General features: G+C 33.2%; 1 protein-coding gene across 3 annotated transcripts; it reads right to left on the bottom strand.

The window, feature by feature from the left end:
• Window positions 1-123: 123 nt before the first annotated feature.
• l(2)k05819 (transmembrane protein 94-like protein l(2)k05819) lies at window positions 124-14475 on the bottom strand. Of its 3 annotated transcripts, none has more exons than XM_011054812.2 (25): window positions 14259-14475; window positions 13493-13659; window positions 13266-13400; window positions 13025-13161; window positions 12403-12596; window positions 11701-12171; window positions 10816-10977; window positions 10640-10743; window positions 10380-10468; window positions 10081-10318; window positions 9899-9992; window positions 9185-9402; window positions 8660-8895; window positions 8283-8407; window positions 8057-8205; window positions 6653-6793; window positions 6056-6199; window positions 5807-5972; window positions 5333-5541; window positions 2912-3086; window positions 2589-2834; window positions 1323-1560; window positions 793-886; window positions 528-689; window positions 124-447 (listed from the first exon to the last, which is right to left on the bottom strand). In XM_011054812.2, exons 2-25 carry the CDS (start codon window positions 13654-13656, stop codon window positions 375-377), a joined length of 4164 nt encoding a protein of 1387 aa, XP_011053114.1. In that variant the 5' UTR covers window positions 13657-13659; window positions 14259-14475; the 3' UTR covers window positions 124-374. The 3 variants fall into 3 exon arrangements, with proteins under 3 accessions (XP_011053114.1, XP_011053115.1, XP_011053116.1); XM_011054813.2 differs by having other exon boundaries at window positions 5807-5951; XM_011054814.2 differs by lacking the exon at window positions 6653-6793.

Below are 14475 nucleotides of genomic sequence, written 5' to 3'. Positions count from 1 at the left end.
TAAATAATTTCATCGAAAAGAAACCACTTTAATCGGAACGGTTTGATGAAAACGAGATAGAAAATTCGTCCATGGTGCTCATTTAAGCTCGCAATCGATGGTCGCAAAATATAAATACACACATCGCTATAGAAAATACCGGCTTTGCTCAAGTCTAATCAAATTTGGCAATATTTGACACAGCATTGTAAGTACATGAAGCTCTTAAAGATCCTCGAGCCCTTTGAATTTCTCGAGTCTGCAGCAACTAAATCATAATACCAGTACTTTCGATAAAATACATGCTAATAATATATACACTTAATGATATACCCGTATATCTTTTAAAACACATTTGATATTTCGAAGACGTCAAATTGATGCTGCAAATTGGATTAAAATGGCGAATTCATTCCTAGCTTTGTGCCAAATTCCAAACGTGCCCTTTTCTGATATCTCACGTTCACTCTGAAAAAAAAGAAATATGAATATTAATTAATTTCGAAGAAATTGCAGTGAATGACTTAAGGCATATGAAACTGACTTACTTGATCTCTTGCCACTTGATCAACTCGTTAATTACAAACGTCAGCGGAACAGAGAATAGAAAGAATAATGGCACGTGTAGCGGGAAGTTTTCGATCTTTTTGCTCTCTTCTCGCCAAAATTTGCGGAACATTATACCAGAGAATATCGCTTGCACACACAATCTACAACAATAATGATAGATGTATTTTAGAATTTAATCTATAATCTAAAGATTTTTTTCTAAAAGAACCAATTTTTTTAAGTAAAATTAGAATTTTTACTTACACAATAAATACACCAAGAAACCAGGTGCAATTACTCATAGGATTTTTCTTCCATATCGAGTATTCCCTGTGTACAAAGCTAACAGATATCGTAACTGAAAGAAAAGATAGATATTAATGAATTTTTAAATATTGTTCGCATATATCAATGAATGAATGATGTATAAGTTAATAAGTGTATGATGTAATGTTAATAAGTGTATGTCTATGATATGTGAACAAGTGTGTGATATGTCAACAAGTGTATGTAAGCGTATTGATGTAAAATATTTGCAGTTAAACATTTCAGTTAAATTTTGATTTAAAAAAATTAATAATGCATAACTTTTTGAAGAATTGTAAAATTTTGGAAAAAGCCAAAATAAAACTGAACTTGAAGACAGAAGAAAGACTATTTCGATTAATAGAAATTAAAAAATTAAAATTGAGTAATTTTCTACAAAATAAAAGATTTGACAAACTAGATTAAACTTTTTGACAATATGCCAATATATTAATAAGGAGATTAAAATATCGTTGGTGCATAATTACCGAAATGCAGAACTATAAGCGTGAGAGCGAAATGCTGTACGACCAGAACGACAATCGGCTTGCTACCCCAGCCGCCCCAAATCTGGTCCCGCGGATCCGGATATATGTACAGGCACTTGGAGTTCTGTGGTACGTAGACGGGGCAAAGCGTCAGAAACGAGATGCACTGCGAGAGAATCACTGTGATCACCGTTGGCAAGAACTTGCTGCCATAGCACCATAACACGAATAGTGTGACCTATAATGTATTTCTCAGTGTCATCTCTGTTCTCGAAATTTGAATTAATGTTGATAAATAAAATTATTAAATTAAAATTATTAAATATAATCAATTTACAAGGTTTTATGCAAGAGCAATTGAAGACTGTTTCTAGGATAAGAATTTTCGACGCTGAATCTGCCGTCAAAATATTAGGTGTAGTAAAAAGAAATCCATTATTTTTCTAATAAATGGATTTCTTTTTACTATACCTAATATTTCGATCAGATAAAAAAAGACAAATTGGATTTTTACACTTTTTTTCGAAATATATAATGAAGTTTTATTGAAATTAGAAAAAAATCAGAAGAATTGAGCGTTTAATTTTTGTTTAATTTTGAATCAATATCCTTAATATTTTTCAATTATTATTATCTAATCCTGAAAACATCTTGTTCGCCTTGTTCATCACTTGTCGCATCTAAATTATTTGGAAAAAAAAAGCATCTTAAGACATTGCTTGAGATGGACTTGAGATTACGAACGAACTATGGATACCTATATTTTTTTATGGCAAATTTGAATTCAAAGTGCCCAAATGTTTTAAATAAAGTTGTTTTCTTTTCTTGACTGAAATTATTCAAAATTTGTAAACTATATGTCAGTGTATACTATAAATCAGTGTTTCCACAAAACTCTTTAAGCCGTGATCAGATTAGAAGATTGAACCAGAGATTGAGATTGGATCAGAATTTAACCAATCAAAAAAAAGAAAATCAATCTTAAGTTTAATGAATTTTGCTTTGATTGATAAACTCCAATTCAATCTCAAATTTAATCTCTGATCACGGATTTACTCCTTTTTTCTCAAATTCACACTTTATACATTTAAATTATATATCAAAATTAAATACTAGTATAAAATGATAAAGTAAATGAATAATAAAAATAGAGTAAAAAATAGCGTTTTCCTCCTTTATAATTTGGATTTATATGATTTGGATCATATAAAACACGAGTTTCAAAAAAATCACTAATATCATACACTTATCCTTGGCTCTTCTCACCTCTCCATTGACCACGCATTGATTTTTCCCAGTCGCGCGTTGCATTATCGTCGAGTCTATCGGCGTGGTGATCATGGATGTCGACAGTACGGGAATTATCAAGCAGCACAACCAGAGTATTTGATCGATGGAGAACAGTGGCGGCAGCAGTAGAAACGCCGACAGCATTTGTACAAATGAGAGCGTAACTACACAGCACAGCCAAAATTGTATACAATTCCATAGATTCTTCATGTAATGACGAGCCTGTGTGCATACAAGAAAAAGTTTATTATTGTTTGTCATGGTTCAATATCTTCTCGTTTATTTTTTTGGAATCATACCTCCATAATGAGATGAAAAATTGCTACAGGATCCTCGCGTTTCACACTCAGTGAACATGTAACAGAGTTTAGTGCTCTACTCAGATCAACAGGAGAAATTCCTTGGCTCTCCGTAGGGGATATCAATACTGGTACCTTCTGACATACCTGAGGATACAAGGGCTCCACTGCCACTCTATAATCGATTTACAAATCTTTAGAAAACTTCGATTAGAAACATTATTTTTGCATTGAATCGACAAAATTAGAATCTCTCTATATAGATATTTCTTTAGAAATTTAATTCTGGGTATTGTTACTGGGTATTGCTATTGAGATTTTTTCCGTTTTTCAATGTAATATGTTTTAATCTCTTTTCTCTTTGTCTTCGTCCGCCTTTGATAAGCATGGAAGTAATGCAAAAAAAGAATTATAATAATAATGTTCCGGAGAACCGTCGTAAACGGGGGCCACGCTATTGGCAGCGACAGTCGCAACAACCCCTCAGATATTCATATATTCATATATGCGTGAGGTTCTGATGAAGCGCGAGGATAGTTCTCACCTTGATTGTATAACTGTAATTATAATTAACTGACTGACTGACTGACTGCTCCTTTTATATTTTGAAAATGAGTGTGGGAATGTTTCAGAACCAATCGACACTCCTCAAAATTTGGTAGAACCTATACTCGCGTTTTCCTTGAGATAAAGCAGCAAGGTTCCACGTAAGCCCTACTCCCCACTCTACAAGTTTATTCTTAATAAGTAATAGTTGAGTTTTAACAATTTGTAGTAATAAAAATTCGATTTTTCTTTAATATCCTTTATGCGAGGCGAATTCACTACATTCATATGTTTAAAATTAATTTAACTTTATTAGAAAAAGAAAAAGGGAAAAAAGATAATCGTTTTCGCATTCAGGAAGATTTCTATTTTACTGCTAATTACTTAATCGTTAAATGCTAATATAATATACATTATTATTAATGTACGCTTTTATATTTGTTATTTTATAGAAGGGCTTCTTTGAGAAAGATCGTGTGATATTCTTAGACATTCTTTAGAATAATCTGTAGATAATTTGTATGACGTATAAAAGTATATAACGTGATCTATCTGTTGGTTTGAATGTTTAAATAAAGAAACTGAATGTACCCTCTTATAAAAGAGAAAAGGAATTTTCGATTTTGAAATAAAGATAAAATAGGGAAATATTAACCTAGCGAGAGATAAAATAAAAAGTAGGGTATAAATCGTATATCTATGATAAAGAATAAGAGGATTTTATCGGGATGTAATAGTATCGATTATGTATCTTTTTCCCTGGGGTGAAAATATGAAAAGTGAACATTTTTTGTATGAACATTTATGTATGTGTATATGTACATGTATATATAAAATTTTTCACTTTTCACGCTTTCGCTCTAGAGCAAAGGTTACATGATCAATACCCTGGATATCAATCATGTAACTTTTCTCTAGAGCGGAAATGTGAAAAGTAAAAATTTTTACGTTTGTATGTGCATACATAGTTAGCATTTTCAATTAAAACCTGCTATGATCGAAAACATTAACACATTCATACAAAAAATTCTGACTTTTCACATTTCCGCCTTAAGGAAAAAGTTATGTGATTGACCACTTGTTCAAAATTTTTTAGGAATCTTGCCTGAAAATCTGAATGAAATATCTGAATCCTTGTACAGGATTGCCACAGAAAATGAATTTTAAAATTCCCTGACTTTTCCAGATTTTCCAGATGAAAATAGAACATTTTCCATAAGTAATAATATAAAATATGTAAATTTTAACATTTTAGACTCAAGGATTGTAGGGAAAGCTAGTCTATATTATTAAAAATAACACAAAAAAGCTTAGTACAATTTTGGATGCAAATTCAAGCCAGCAAAAAATAAATTAATTTTGGAAAAAAGAATCCTGTCATCATGAATCTGATATTACGTTCGTAACAATATATGTTAGAGATATAAAAATAATAAAAGTCCTTATTGGTGTCAAAGTGCACAAAGTATTCATAAGTATCGTAAATTCAAAAATTCACGTTAAAATTTAAAAATAGTATAGAGAACAAACATTACATTAACATAATATCTAAAGCAATGAAAACGCCAGACCAATAAATACAATGATATTGAATATCAAGCAATGAATATAAATTTTAATTATTTTATTAAAATCATTTAAAGTGCACAAGTTTTGATTATAAACGACAGATATAATATTTAAAAAATTATAACAATTATTTGGAATAGGAGCAGTAGAGAATTGTGAACAAATTTCGAAATTTCAGACTTTTTTACATTTTTCCCTAACTTTTCCCGGTGATCAATTTCAATTTCTCTGATTTTTCTCAATTTTCCAAGTGACAATCCTATTATAATCGATTGAATCAGTGAGATCATAATTATTATAAATTACCCTGCGTCAGCCTGCATGAAGATGGGCATGTTCTCGGCGTTGGCAGAGGAGCCAAGCACACACACCACCTCGCCATAATCCTGCATTATATGCAACATCTCGCGGGTTACTGTGGTGTTGCAGTCGGTGAATAGGGACACGAGTAAAGGAACGTTATCTATCAGCTCGATGTGCGGACGTATCTTGTCTATGCCCCTCGGCAGTTTAGCCTATATACGCAGAATAAGTAAAGGCTATTTCGGTCAAAATAAAAAAGTTCGAAGATTAAATTATATATCGAACAATATAGTTGTTTTGTTGATTAATTCTTGCAATATTTTATTAAACAACTTTTAGATTTATGGTAATCATTTCTTCGACGTTTCCGATGTTTCTTCTTGATAAAGAATACAACAGCCAAAATTTAACAACCTTCTTATGTTATGTTTTGTCATAAACATTTATTAGATTTAATCCAAGAGAAGATCATCTTACCCTATTCGATAAATCGAAGTTGACTGGCGCACTTTGTTCGGTGCTGTCGGTGAGGCAGCTCAAGGATCTCCAAGCTTCCTGGCCTGATCCCAAATCGACGCTCTGCACCAGGACGCTGTCCTCGCTTCTCACCGTGTCCTGCTCCCTGCTCGACAGTTTGTTATCTCTGTAGCATCATGAAATCTTAAATAGCATCGAGTATGTTTTAGAAATTGTTTTTTATTCTGCTTTAGAGATATCAACAGCAACCTGTGGCTCATCGTGCTCTTGACTTGCGATGTTCCTGTATTATTCCACTCGGTTGTTTCATCGTCGAATTTCACTGTCGAGAAGTCAGTGTTGATAGCGCTTGGCGCCGACATGCTCATCGCTCGGCTGTTGTTCAGATTGGTGCTAAAATGAGAATTATTCTTTCTTAATGGATACTCTCTGATTGCTCGACACTTCGCTAATCACAACGGTGAGTAGTAGAAGTACATTAATGCTAAGAAGCCAAGAGAATATGTTAATTCATTCTTTCGAACACGACAAAGCTTCCATAACAAAAAAATGAAAATTCTCTCATCATGCTGCGCATGTTTTGCGATCGATTAACCATAGAAGAGCATGAGATTTTAAATATTTGCATATTTTCATGATATTTTGATTAATGCTTCATTTTTTCAAATTCATTTCTCATTATCCAAATGTTTGTAATCTTCTATTAGATTAGATCTCGTGCATTCTATAGTGCTATGCTGTCCTTTTAATAGCTTTTTTTCTTTCTTTGAAGCAAAGCAGAAATCTGATTTCATATTGTACAGCGTATATAGTGAGTTATTTCTGCATGTAATCGGTGTAACGTACCGAGGTAAGACACGATTAAGCAAGTGGCTGGCCTCGTCCATGCAGGAGTAATTAGGCTGATGAGATTGGGCCGTGGGTGAGGGAGTGGGTGAGGACATGGCTGCTGCCTGGCTCACCCACCAACCCACTGGACTCTCGGACCTAATATTGTCATGTGTGTGTTAATTACAGTACATATAATTGTGTAATCTTCGCGCGAGTAATCGTGTATTTGCATAATGAAAATTCTCAATAGGCGTCAATTTGCAATTGCAATAAATTGCTCCACATTAGTTAACATATCATTAAAAAAATGGTTATAAAGCAGTAGAGACACAAAGTAAAAATAAAATAAAATTATTGTTATTGTGCGGCTCTGTCCTGAATAAAAAAAAGAGATATTAGTTATACATGTTAGGTATTAAGACACTGCAGCCAAAATGATCGCGACATCTTTAAAATTAGTGATACTGCAGGATGTCTCGGAGAAATTTTGAGATTTGAATTAAACTTAAGTTTGAGGATCAATCTTAAGTTTAATTCAAACCATAATTTTCAGAATTTCTAAAGATCGTTTGATCTATTTATGCATACTTTCTTAAATGGTATCTTTATATATCTAAATATATAAAGTTTTATTTTTAAATAGATTTTTATACGACACATAAAAAATAAACATTTGAGTTGATCTGTATTAACACAAACTATAGAAATCAAAGGATATAATATGTTATATTATTAATCTGTATTCAAATCAAGTGTGTGTACAAACTGGATTTTGTAATATTCTTTCTCGAGATATCCTGTGTAGCAACGATGAACATGCAATATTAATAATTACAAAAGTAAGAAAAGACGTATAGACAAACATATACGACGGGGGCATATGCGGATATCTCTCCAGCCTTTGCTGTCTCCTGCAATACATGTATATATTTTACATTCGAGCTTCATGGCAGCTCGCTCTAAAAAGAATAAGAGATTTATTCCGTCATATGCATGCAATTTTCCCACATGCGTGTCTCTCTCTCTCCTCTGATCCTACAATTATCTCTTTCAATCGGAAACACACCTCTCTTAAATATATTTTTTCTCATTTAAAAAATCTTTTCTTTCTCCTTCCCTCTTGTAAAAGGAAATGTACTGTCTAAAAATTAAGAGATGATAAGAGGACGTTCTCTCTAAATTTTTTAGAGTGGAATCTGATTCTAAAGAGTGAAAATTGAGCCAGTCTTAAAAAAAGAGCGGCTCAATTTTCAATCTTTAAGAGTGAGATTTCATTCTTCAAAGTGAGATTCATTTGTAAAAGTTTTAGAGAATTGGATCAGAGACACTGACGGTAAGTCGCGGATATGCCCCATAAGAAATTCAAGAAACATTGAGAGAAAAACGGCGATGTCATCGCGTCTCGATGATAAACGATACCTGGCCCCCTCGCTGAGTAATGAGATGTGACAATTCCAGCCGCTCTCCAAGCCCATTTTCTCTGAGAAAACACGCGAGCGCAGTTCGTTCTCCTTGCTGAAGTGCACAAACCTTATGCATGCTCTATCCAATTGTTCAATCAATTGTACCTGTAGTCATAATATATATATTAATTTATTGTGTTCACAGTACAAATTATTAACCATTGACCATAATAATATCGCACCATATCGGTTTGTGCCTGATATTGCATGGTAACCATTCCGATGAAAACCTGATTGCACTGCACCTCGAAACAGCTTTCAATATCGTTCACGTTATCATCCTTATTTTCGTTACACAGCAAGGAATCTGAAAAGAAAGCCATATTTTTATTACAATTGAAATATTTGCGAATTAAAAACAAATTAATTAAGAAATTAAAATAATATAAAATATATCTAGATTAAATGAGTGAGATATAAAAAAAAATTATAATATCAAGAAATCCAAATGAAAAATAAGAAAGCATGAAATTAATATATATATATTTGATTCGTTCTGCTATTGAGATATTTTAAAAAATCAAAGTTACAATATAATATCCATTAAATTAGTAACTACCTGTCGAATGAAACTGTCCCAATATTCCTCGTACTCTGGGATCGAGAACATTTCTGAAGTCCCACGGTAAAGGAGTCGGACTCCTGTGAGGTGTGTACAAATGTTTGCTATCCGCTGGTAGCTCCAGATATATCTCGGACATGTTGTCGCTGATGGCGCGCGTCAGCGGTCGATAAGCGAATGCGGTGCAATACGAGGTTAAGCTCGTCCTCTGGTAGAAGTCTTGAACCTTTTTCCTGCAAAAGGAGAAATCATCAAGACTAATATATAACAATTGATCTTTATGCATCAAACGTTTTAAAAATTCTTGTACAATAGAATAATCCAGAAAACAGATTGTATTTTGAAACGAGATGAAAATTACAAAAATGAGCACATTAATTTTTATAATTAATATTTGTAACATTTATGATTTAAATTCATTGATCAATATCTAGTGAATTTTTGTAATTTTCTTTTACTTCTTTAAAATACACAATCAGTTTCCATTTAAGAGATTAATGGAATCTAAACCGAACGATATACCTGTCTGATGCGGAAAGAGGGCAGAGATCGTGGCCATCCCAATACTCGATGCACGAGTCCAGAATTATGTCAGCCGTTCCTTGTGTCAACAACTGTAGACCACCACCGCTGCGCTCTTTCACGACTACGGCGACCATGTGAGGAAACGGGAATTTCAACTTTGTCGCAATGCTCAGTGAACGCGCGAACTTTATGTCCCGCCTGACCATCTCTGGTTGCTATCAAACAGATCGTTTTAGTTTGCTTTTCTAATCGATTCGCTTTTATAATATAAATTATTCCTCTCCAAATAATATCTTTTTAAAATGATGACTCTTCTAAGAATTTGACAAAAACTGATTTATAGAGAATTATTCAAACTTCAATTCAAAACAATTTAAGTGATTGCTAAAATGTGCGATTAATTTTCAGAATTTTAGCAAAAAGTGATCTTATTATGAATTAACTCTCCTAATTGCAAATATTTTTACTTTTTCTAAAAAACTATTTGCGATGTAACAGAAAAAAAATTCAAGATTACTCTCAATATCTCTGTTACATCACCAAATAATTTTTAAATTCAAATATTAAAATCTTTAAATTGAAATTTGAGCAAAAATGAAGAGGAAATTTGAGTGAAATTTCGTCTGTTCCAAAAAAAATCAGATTGCAGATAATTGATTAAAAAAAAATATTTTCCTAAATTTTTACATGCAAAGAATTATCAATACTCACTACATGTCTAAATGTACATAGTTGCTGTTCCAGTTGGAAGATTTTCTGCGCTTGATCCTGGAAACCGATCTGCTTCGCCAGTTCGCACAGACATCTGTTGAATACATTTTCAATAATAGATTTTGTAGAAAAATCGCAACTCCTAAGAAATCGTAAATGAGAAAAAAAAGAGGACAATGTACCGTCTGTTCGTCACTGGGACCAAGTTCTCATTGTAGAGAGCCTCGCAAGTGACGTGACAACAGAATTGCGTGTAGTGTTCCTGCGTGTCCATGTTGCACGTGTTGAGGAGGATCGCCAGACCAAGCGGTTTCAGCGAATTCAGATGTTGTCGCCACGAGTGATCGTCGAACTGCAGTCGGAACGGCAGGGCATGATCGTGGGTGAGATCCAGGACCTCGGCGGTGGAGTGCGACATATCTGCGAAGCATCGGACGTTACGTTGCGCACTCGGCTTTCGTTGTCTCCCATCCTTCCTTACCATGCTGTACGTAAGACGTTCTGTTGGAGTTCACCTTGGTCTCCTCGGATTCCTGATTCTTGTCAGTCGTCTTGTCCACGCTGCCGGTACTGTAAAATAAACGGGACTGTAATCGCGTCGATACGATTCCACCGAATGATTTCACAAATTTAAGTTACGTTAAATTCCTTCATCTCAGGGGGCAAATTCACAAATTCTTGGATTTTTAGATACTCGGATTCTTATATCCCCAACTGGGTCCGCGACTATAAGATGACTACCTCGAGCTCGGCGACAAAATATTGGCGTTACGTAGGAAAAATACTTTCTCCGCCGTGGGATTAGGCCATGAGAGAATTCCCTTCTTATCTACGCAGCACAGCGCCTACAAAAATATATTGATAATCATTATTACTTGATTACTCAGTTTATAATCAATTTGTGCTACGATACTCACGGTTACAGAGCCCAGAACGTGCAGAATGCTCGCCGATCGCGACATCATGTGCTCGTTGCCGAAAAGAATATCGAAGAAATATTCTTTGAGTTCCAGCCAGTTGTACACTACGTCCGGATGATTGGGACCATTGATTTCTGCGTCTTCAAAAGGATCTACAAACTACATTTATAAAAATTATAAATCAGTGTAACATTTTGTAATTAATAATAATTTTTAATTCGTAAAAATTATAAAAATCTCTATGAATGTCTCTCTATATTATGTTACATACATACCTAAATCCTTATCATTTTTTAAATAAAATTTTAAAAATTAAGAAAGAATTTATTTCTATGAATAATATATGATTATAAATTCATCATAGTTACATAATTTTGAATATAATGTATCAATTCGCAAGTACTCTTAACAAATAATATTCATAGTCTATTCTTAATCTCAAGACCATCTCAAGCAAAAATTGTCTTAAAATATTCTCTAATTGGTTCACATTTTAAAATTATACTTCAGATATTCTTAACTATAAAAACTATGAATACCGGTTAATTTCATTTATTCTTATTGTTAATCATAAGAAAAGACATAAAAAAAGGCAAATTTAAATAAAAAATTCATAGACAAATTTAAATTTTCTAATAAACTCTTCATAATATTATTTACGATTTTTTTGTCTAGAACTTTCATCATGTGAGATTTCATATAGAATTCTTATAATGTTACTACATTTGGGATAAAATAATGTAATTCTGTATGCGCGTGAATAAATGTATAAAATTATGATTACAATTCTATAAATATATAAAATACTAATTTCTTCATATAGAGCTATAATTATGTTAATGTTTTAATTTATAAATAATTAATTTCTAAATCAATACTGACCTGGAGCTTTTTTGCGGACAGATAAAGCTTGAACAACGCTTTGAAACGAGCCATGCCGAAGCAATTGAGGAATATCCAACAGGCGGGAAACACCAATGGTAACAACGGAAGACTCACAGCGATCGGTTGCAACAGAAACATTTCACTCCAGTGACCAGTGCCAAAATAGTCTGTCAGATATAGATAACGGAGCAGATTGATCACAAGGATAACAATCACGAGTATCGGATAGGTCAAGTGCTCAATGCAGCAGATCATCAGCAAGTGACGCTTGCGATTGTAATAAGTTACTGGTCGATCGAGAGCTTGATCGAGCGCCATTCGCAGATTCACCAAGTACGGTGTTTCCTGAAGTTTGTAGATCTTACTCTTCAGAGGTATGCGGGACTGCGGCATGGAGAAGATTTCGTTCGCGCTGTGTACTGACACACTGTAAGTCTCTCTTGCGTGCAAAACAGGCGCTTCTGGATCCTGAAAGTTCAATCAGCTACAAGAAATTTGCTTTTGAACAGTTTGATTAACTATTTCAGTAAAATCTCTATACAACTTCTGAAGAGTGAACATCTAGAAATCTACGTTGAAGTTCGATTAGAAGTCTAATTCTACACAGTGTTTTAGCAAAATCTCTGTTTAACTTCGATATCTTGAAGACTGAACATCTGTGAGATCTATGATGGATCTGAAAGAATTCAAGTCACGTACGTTGTATGGCACGCAATATCCAGGTGCTTGCTGGCCTGGCTTCATCACGATTATATCACCGGCCACTAATAAGGCCCACGGCAAGTTGACTACTTCACCATCACGATACGTCCACTGCAAGGTCAAGCAAGGGGATTGCGGACTGCACAAATGTGGGTAGTTCTCAGACCTCCATTGACATGTGGAACGTGCAACTGCAATTTTGAAACACTTGTATAACACTACCATTGCAAGATTTAATAACAATAATGATAATTTTATTGAAATGCAAATAACAAAAGAAGAATGTTAAGAAAGCAAAATTAAAGTAATAGTAATTTTAGATGACATATTTATATATTATAGGCAAATATTGGCAAATAAAAAATAATTGTATGTACATAGAAACTGCAATTCATGTTAAGCATCGTTTTTTCCTGCTAAATTGTTATTTAGTAAATTACTATAAATTCCATGTTCTATGTAGTGCGATTATAAAAATTTACTAAATCACAAGCAACTAATCAACAGGAAAACTTGCATCGTGTACTTTAGGTTTTCTATATTTGTAATTTTCAATTTTGTAAATTTCAATTTTGAAACAAAATAAAAATTACAAGGTAATCCTTATCTAAATACATACCATTGAGTTGATCAAGAAGAATTTTCACTCTATGAGGAATTTCTTCATGTCGTAATTTATTATCCGATACCACTAAGATAAAATTCAATACTACTAAACAACAGACTATCAGTCCTTCATACGGCAGTGTTGAATACCTGTAATAATACTTATTTATGAAGCTGCTATTGTCCCAAAAATAAATAGAATAAGTAAAAAACAAGAAAAATTTCACATAAAGGTACATTTCCATCTAACTTACCATGTTTCATTAAGCGTAAAGAACGCAACGATGAGAATAATGGCATTGATCAACAGCGCGATCGCAGAGGTCCAGCAGAGCGTTGTATATTGGCTACGATGGTGCAGGGTGTCCTTCAGCCAAGCTCTATACTTCCTGAATATAAACATATGTCATGATATGAGTGTAACGTCATAAAAATTTACATATTTGTTCTAAATAATCACAATTGTTGTACAAAATATTACTTATTTTTCCTATGCTCCTCTTCATACTCCTGTAGAACACGTCTAACATCACGATGCAGAGTATCCAGGGCTACTGTAGTGATTAAGCCTAGAGTTTCCTTAGGTTTGGTCTCAGTATTCTCATCTGTCTTTGTGTCCTTGCCAATTAAGCGTTCATCCTCCATTTTCTATGAAAATTAGTCTAATTAAGAAGTTAATCTACAAACTTAATTTAAAAAAGTAAATGAAATGTCAATTAAATTAATAAAATATCAATACATTTAGTCTTGATTCAAATGATACATTAAGTGATACATTATTACAATAGCTTAATCTTGCTACCCTAGAAGCAATTTATTGGATATGTTGGGAATATATTGGGCCAATACTGCCGATAAATTGTACTTTTAAAGTATTAAATCTGTCTAAATAATTAAATCTATCTAAATTTACTATACAATTATATTGTTTGGATCAATATGATTAATCAATTCCAAAAAATAAAAAATAAAAATTTTTATAGAAAAAAGATACTAAAAAACAATCATCAAACACTGGAGAAAAAATATTTTTAAATAAAATATTAATAAGAAAATAGATTACATTTTGGGTCAAATAGACAGCAGGGTTAAATAATGAAACGTATATTAATATTTTCCCGACAAGATAAATAAAATTTAAACTAACAATACGATTAGTATCACTAAATCATTAAAAATCATGAGCAAAAAGATGCTGTCTATGCAACAGAAAAAAGCCAATGAGGGTTATAACTTCACAGACGCACTCGTCAAGAAAGAATCGCTGCTCCTTTCTGTTCTTTCCTGCCTTGCGCTTGACACTCGAGATAACGTTTCAGAATTGATTGCAGTTTATCTCCAGCGTAGCGAGGATCGCATAATTTTCAAGAAATTCGCTCGAAATTGCGACGAACAGCACTCAAAACATATAACTCGCATCGCTTGTGATTTTGGGATGCAATCGCAATGAAAGACAGAGAGAGA

This window comes from Acromyrmex echinatior, chromosome 17 (assembly GCF_024713525.1).
Source record: "Acromyrmex echinatior isolate Ae372 chromosome 17, ASM2471352v2, whole genome shotgun sequence".
NCBI lineage: Eukaryota > Metazoa > Arthropoda > Insecta > Hymenoptera > Formicidae > Acromyrmex > Acromyrmex echinatior.
This window is presented reverse-complemented; position numbering and strand designations above follow the sequence as displayed.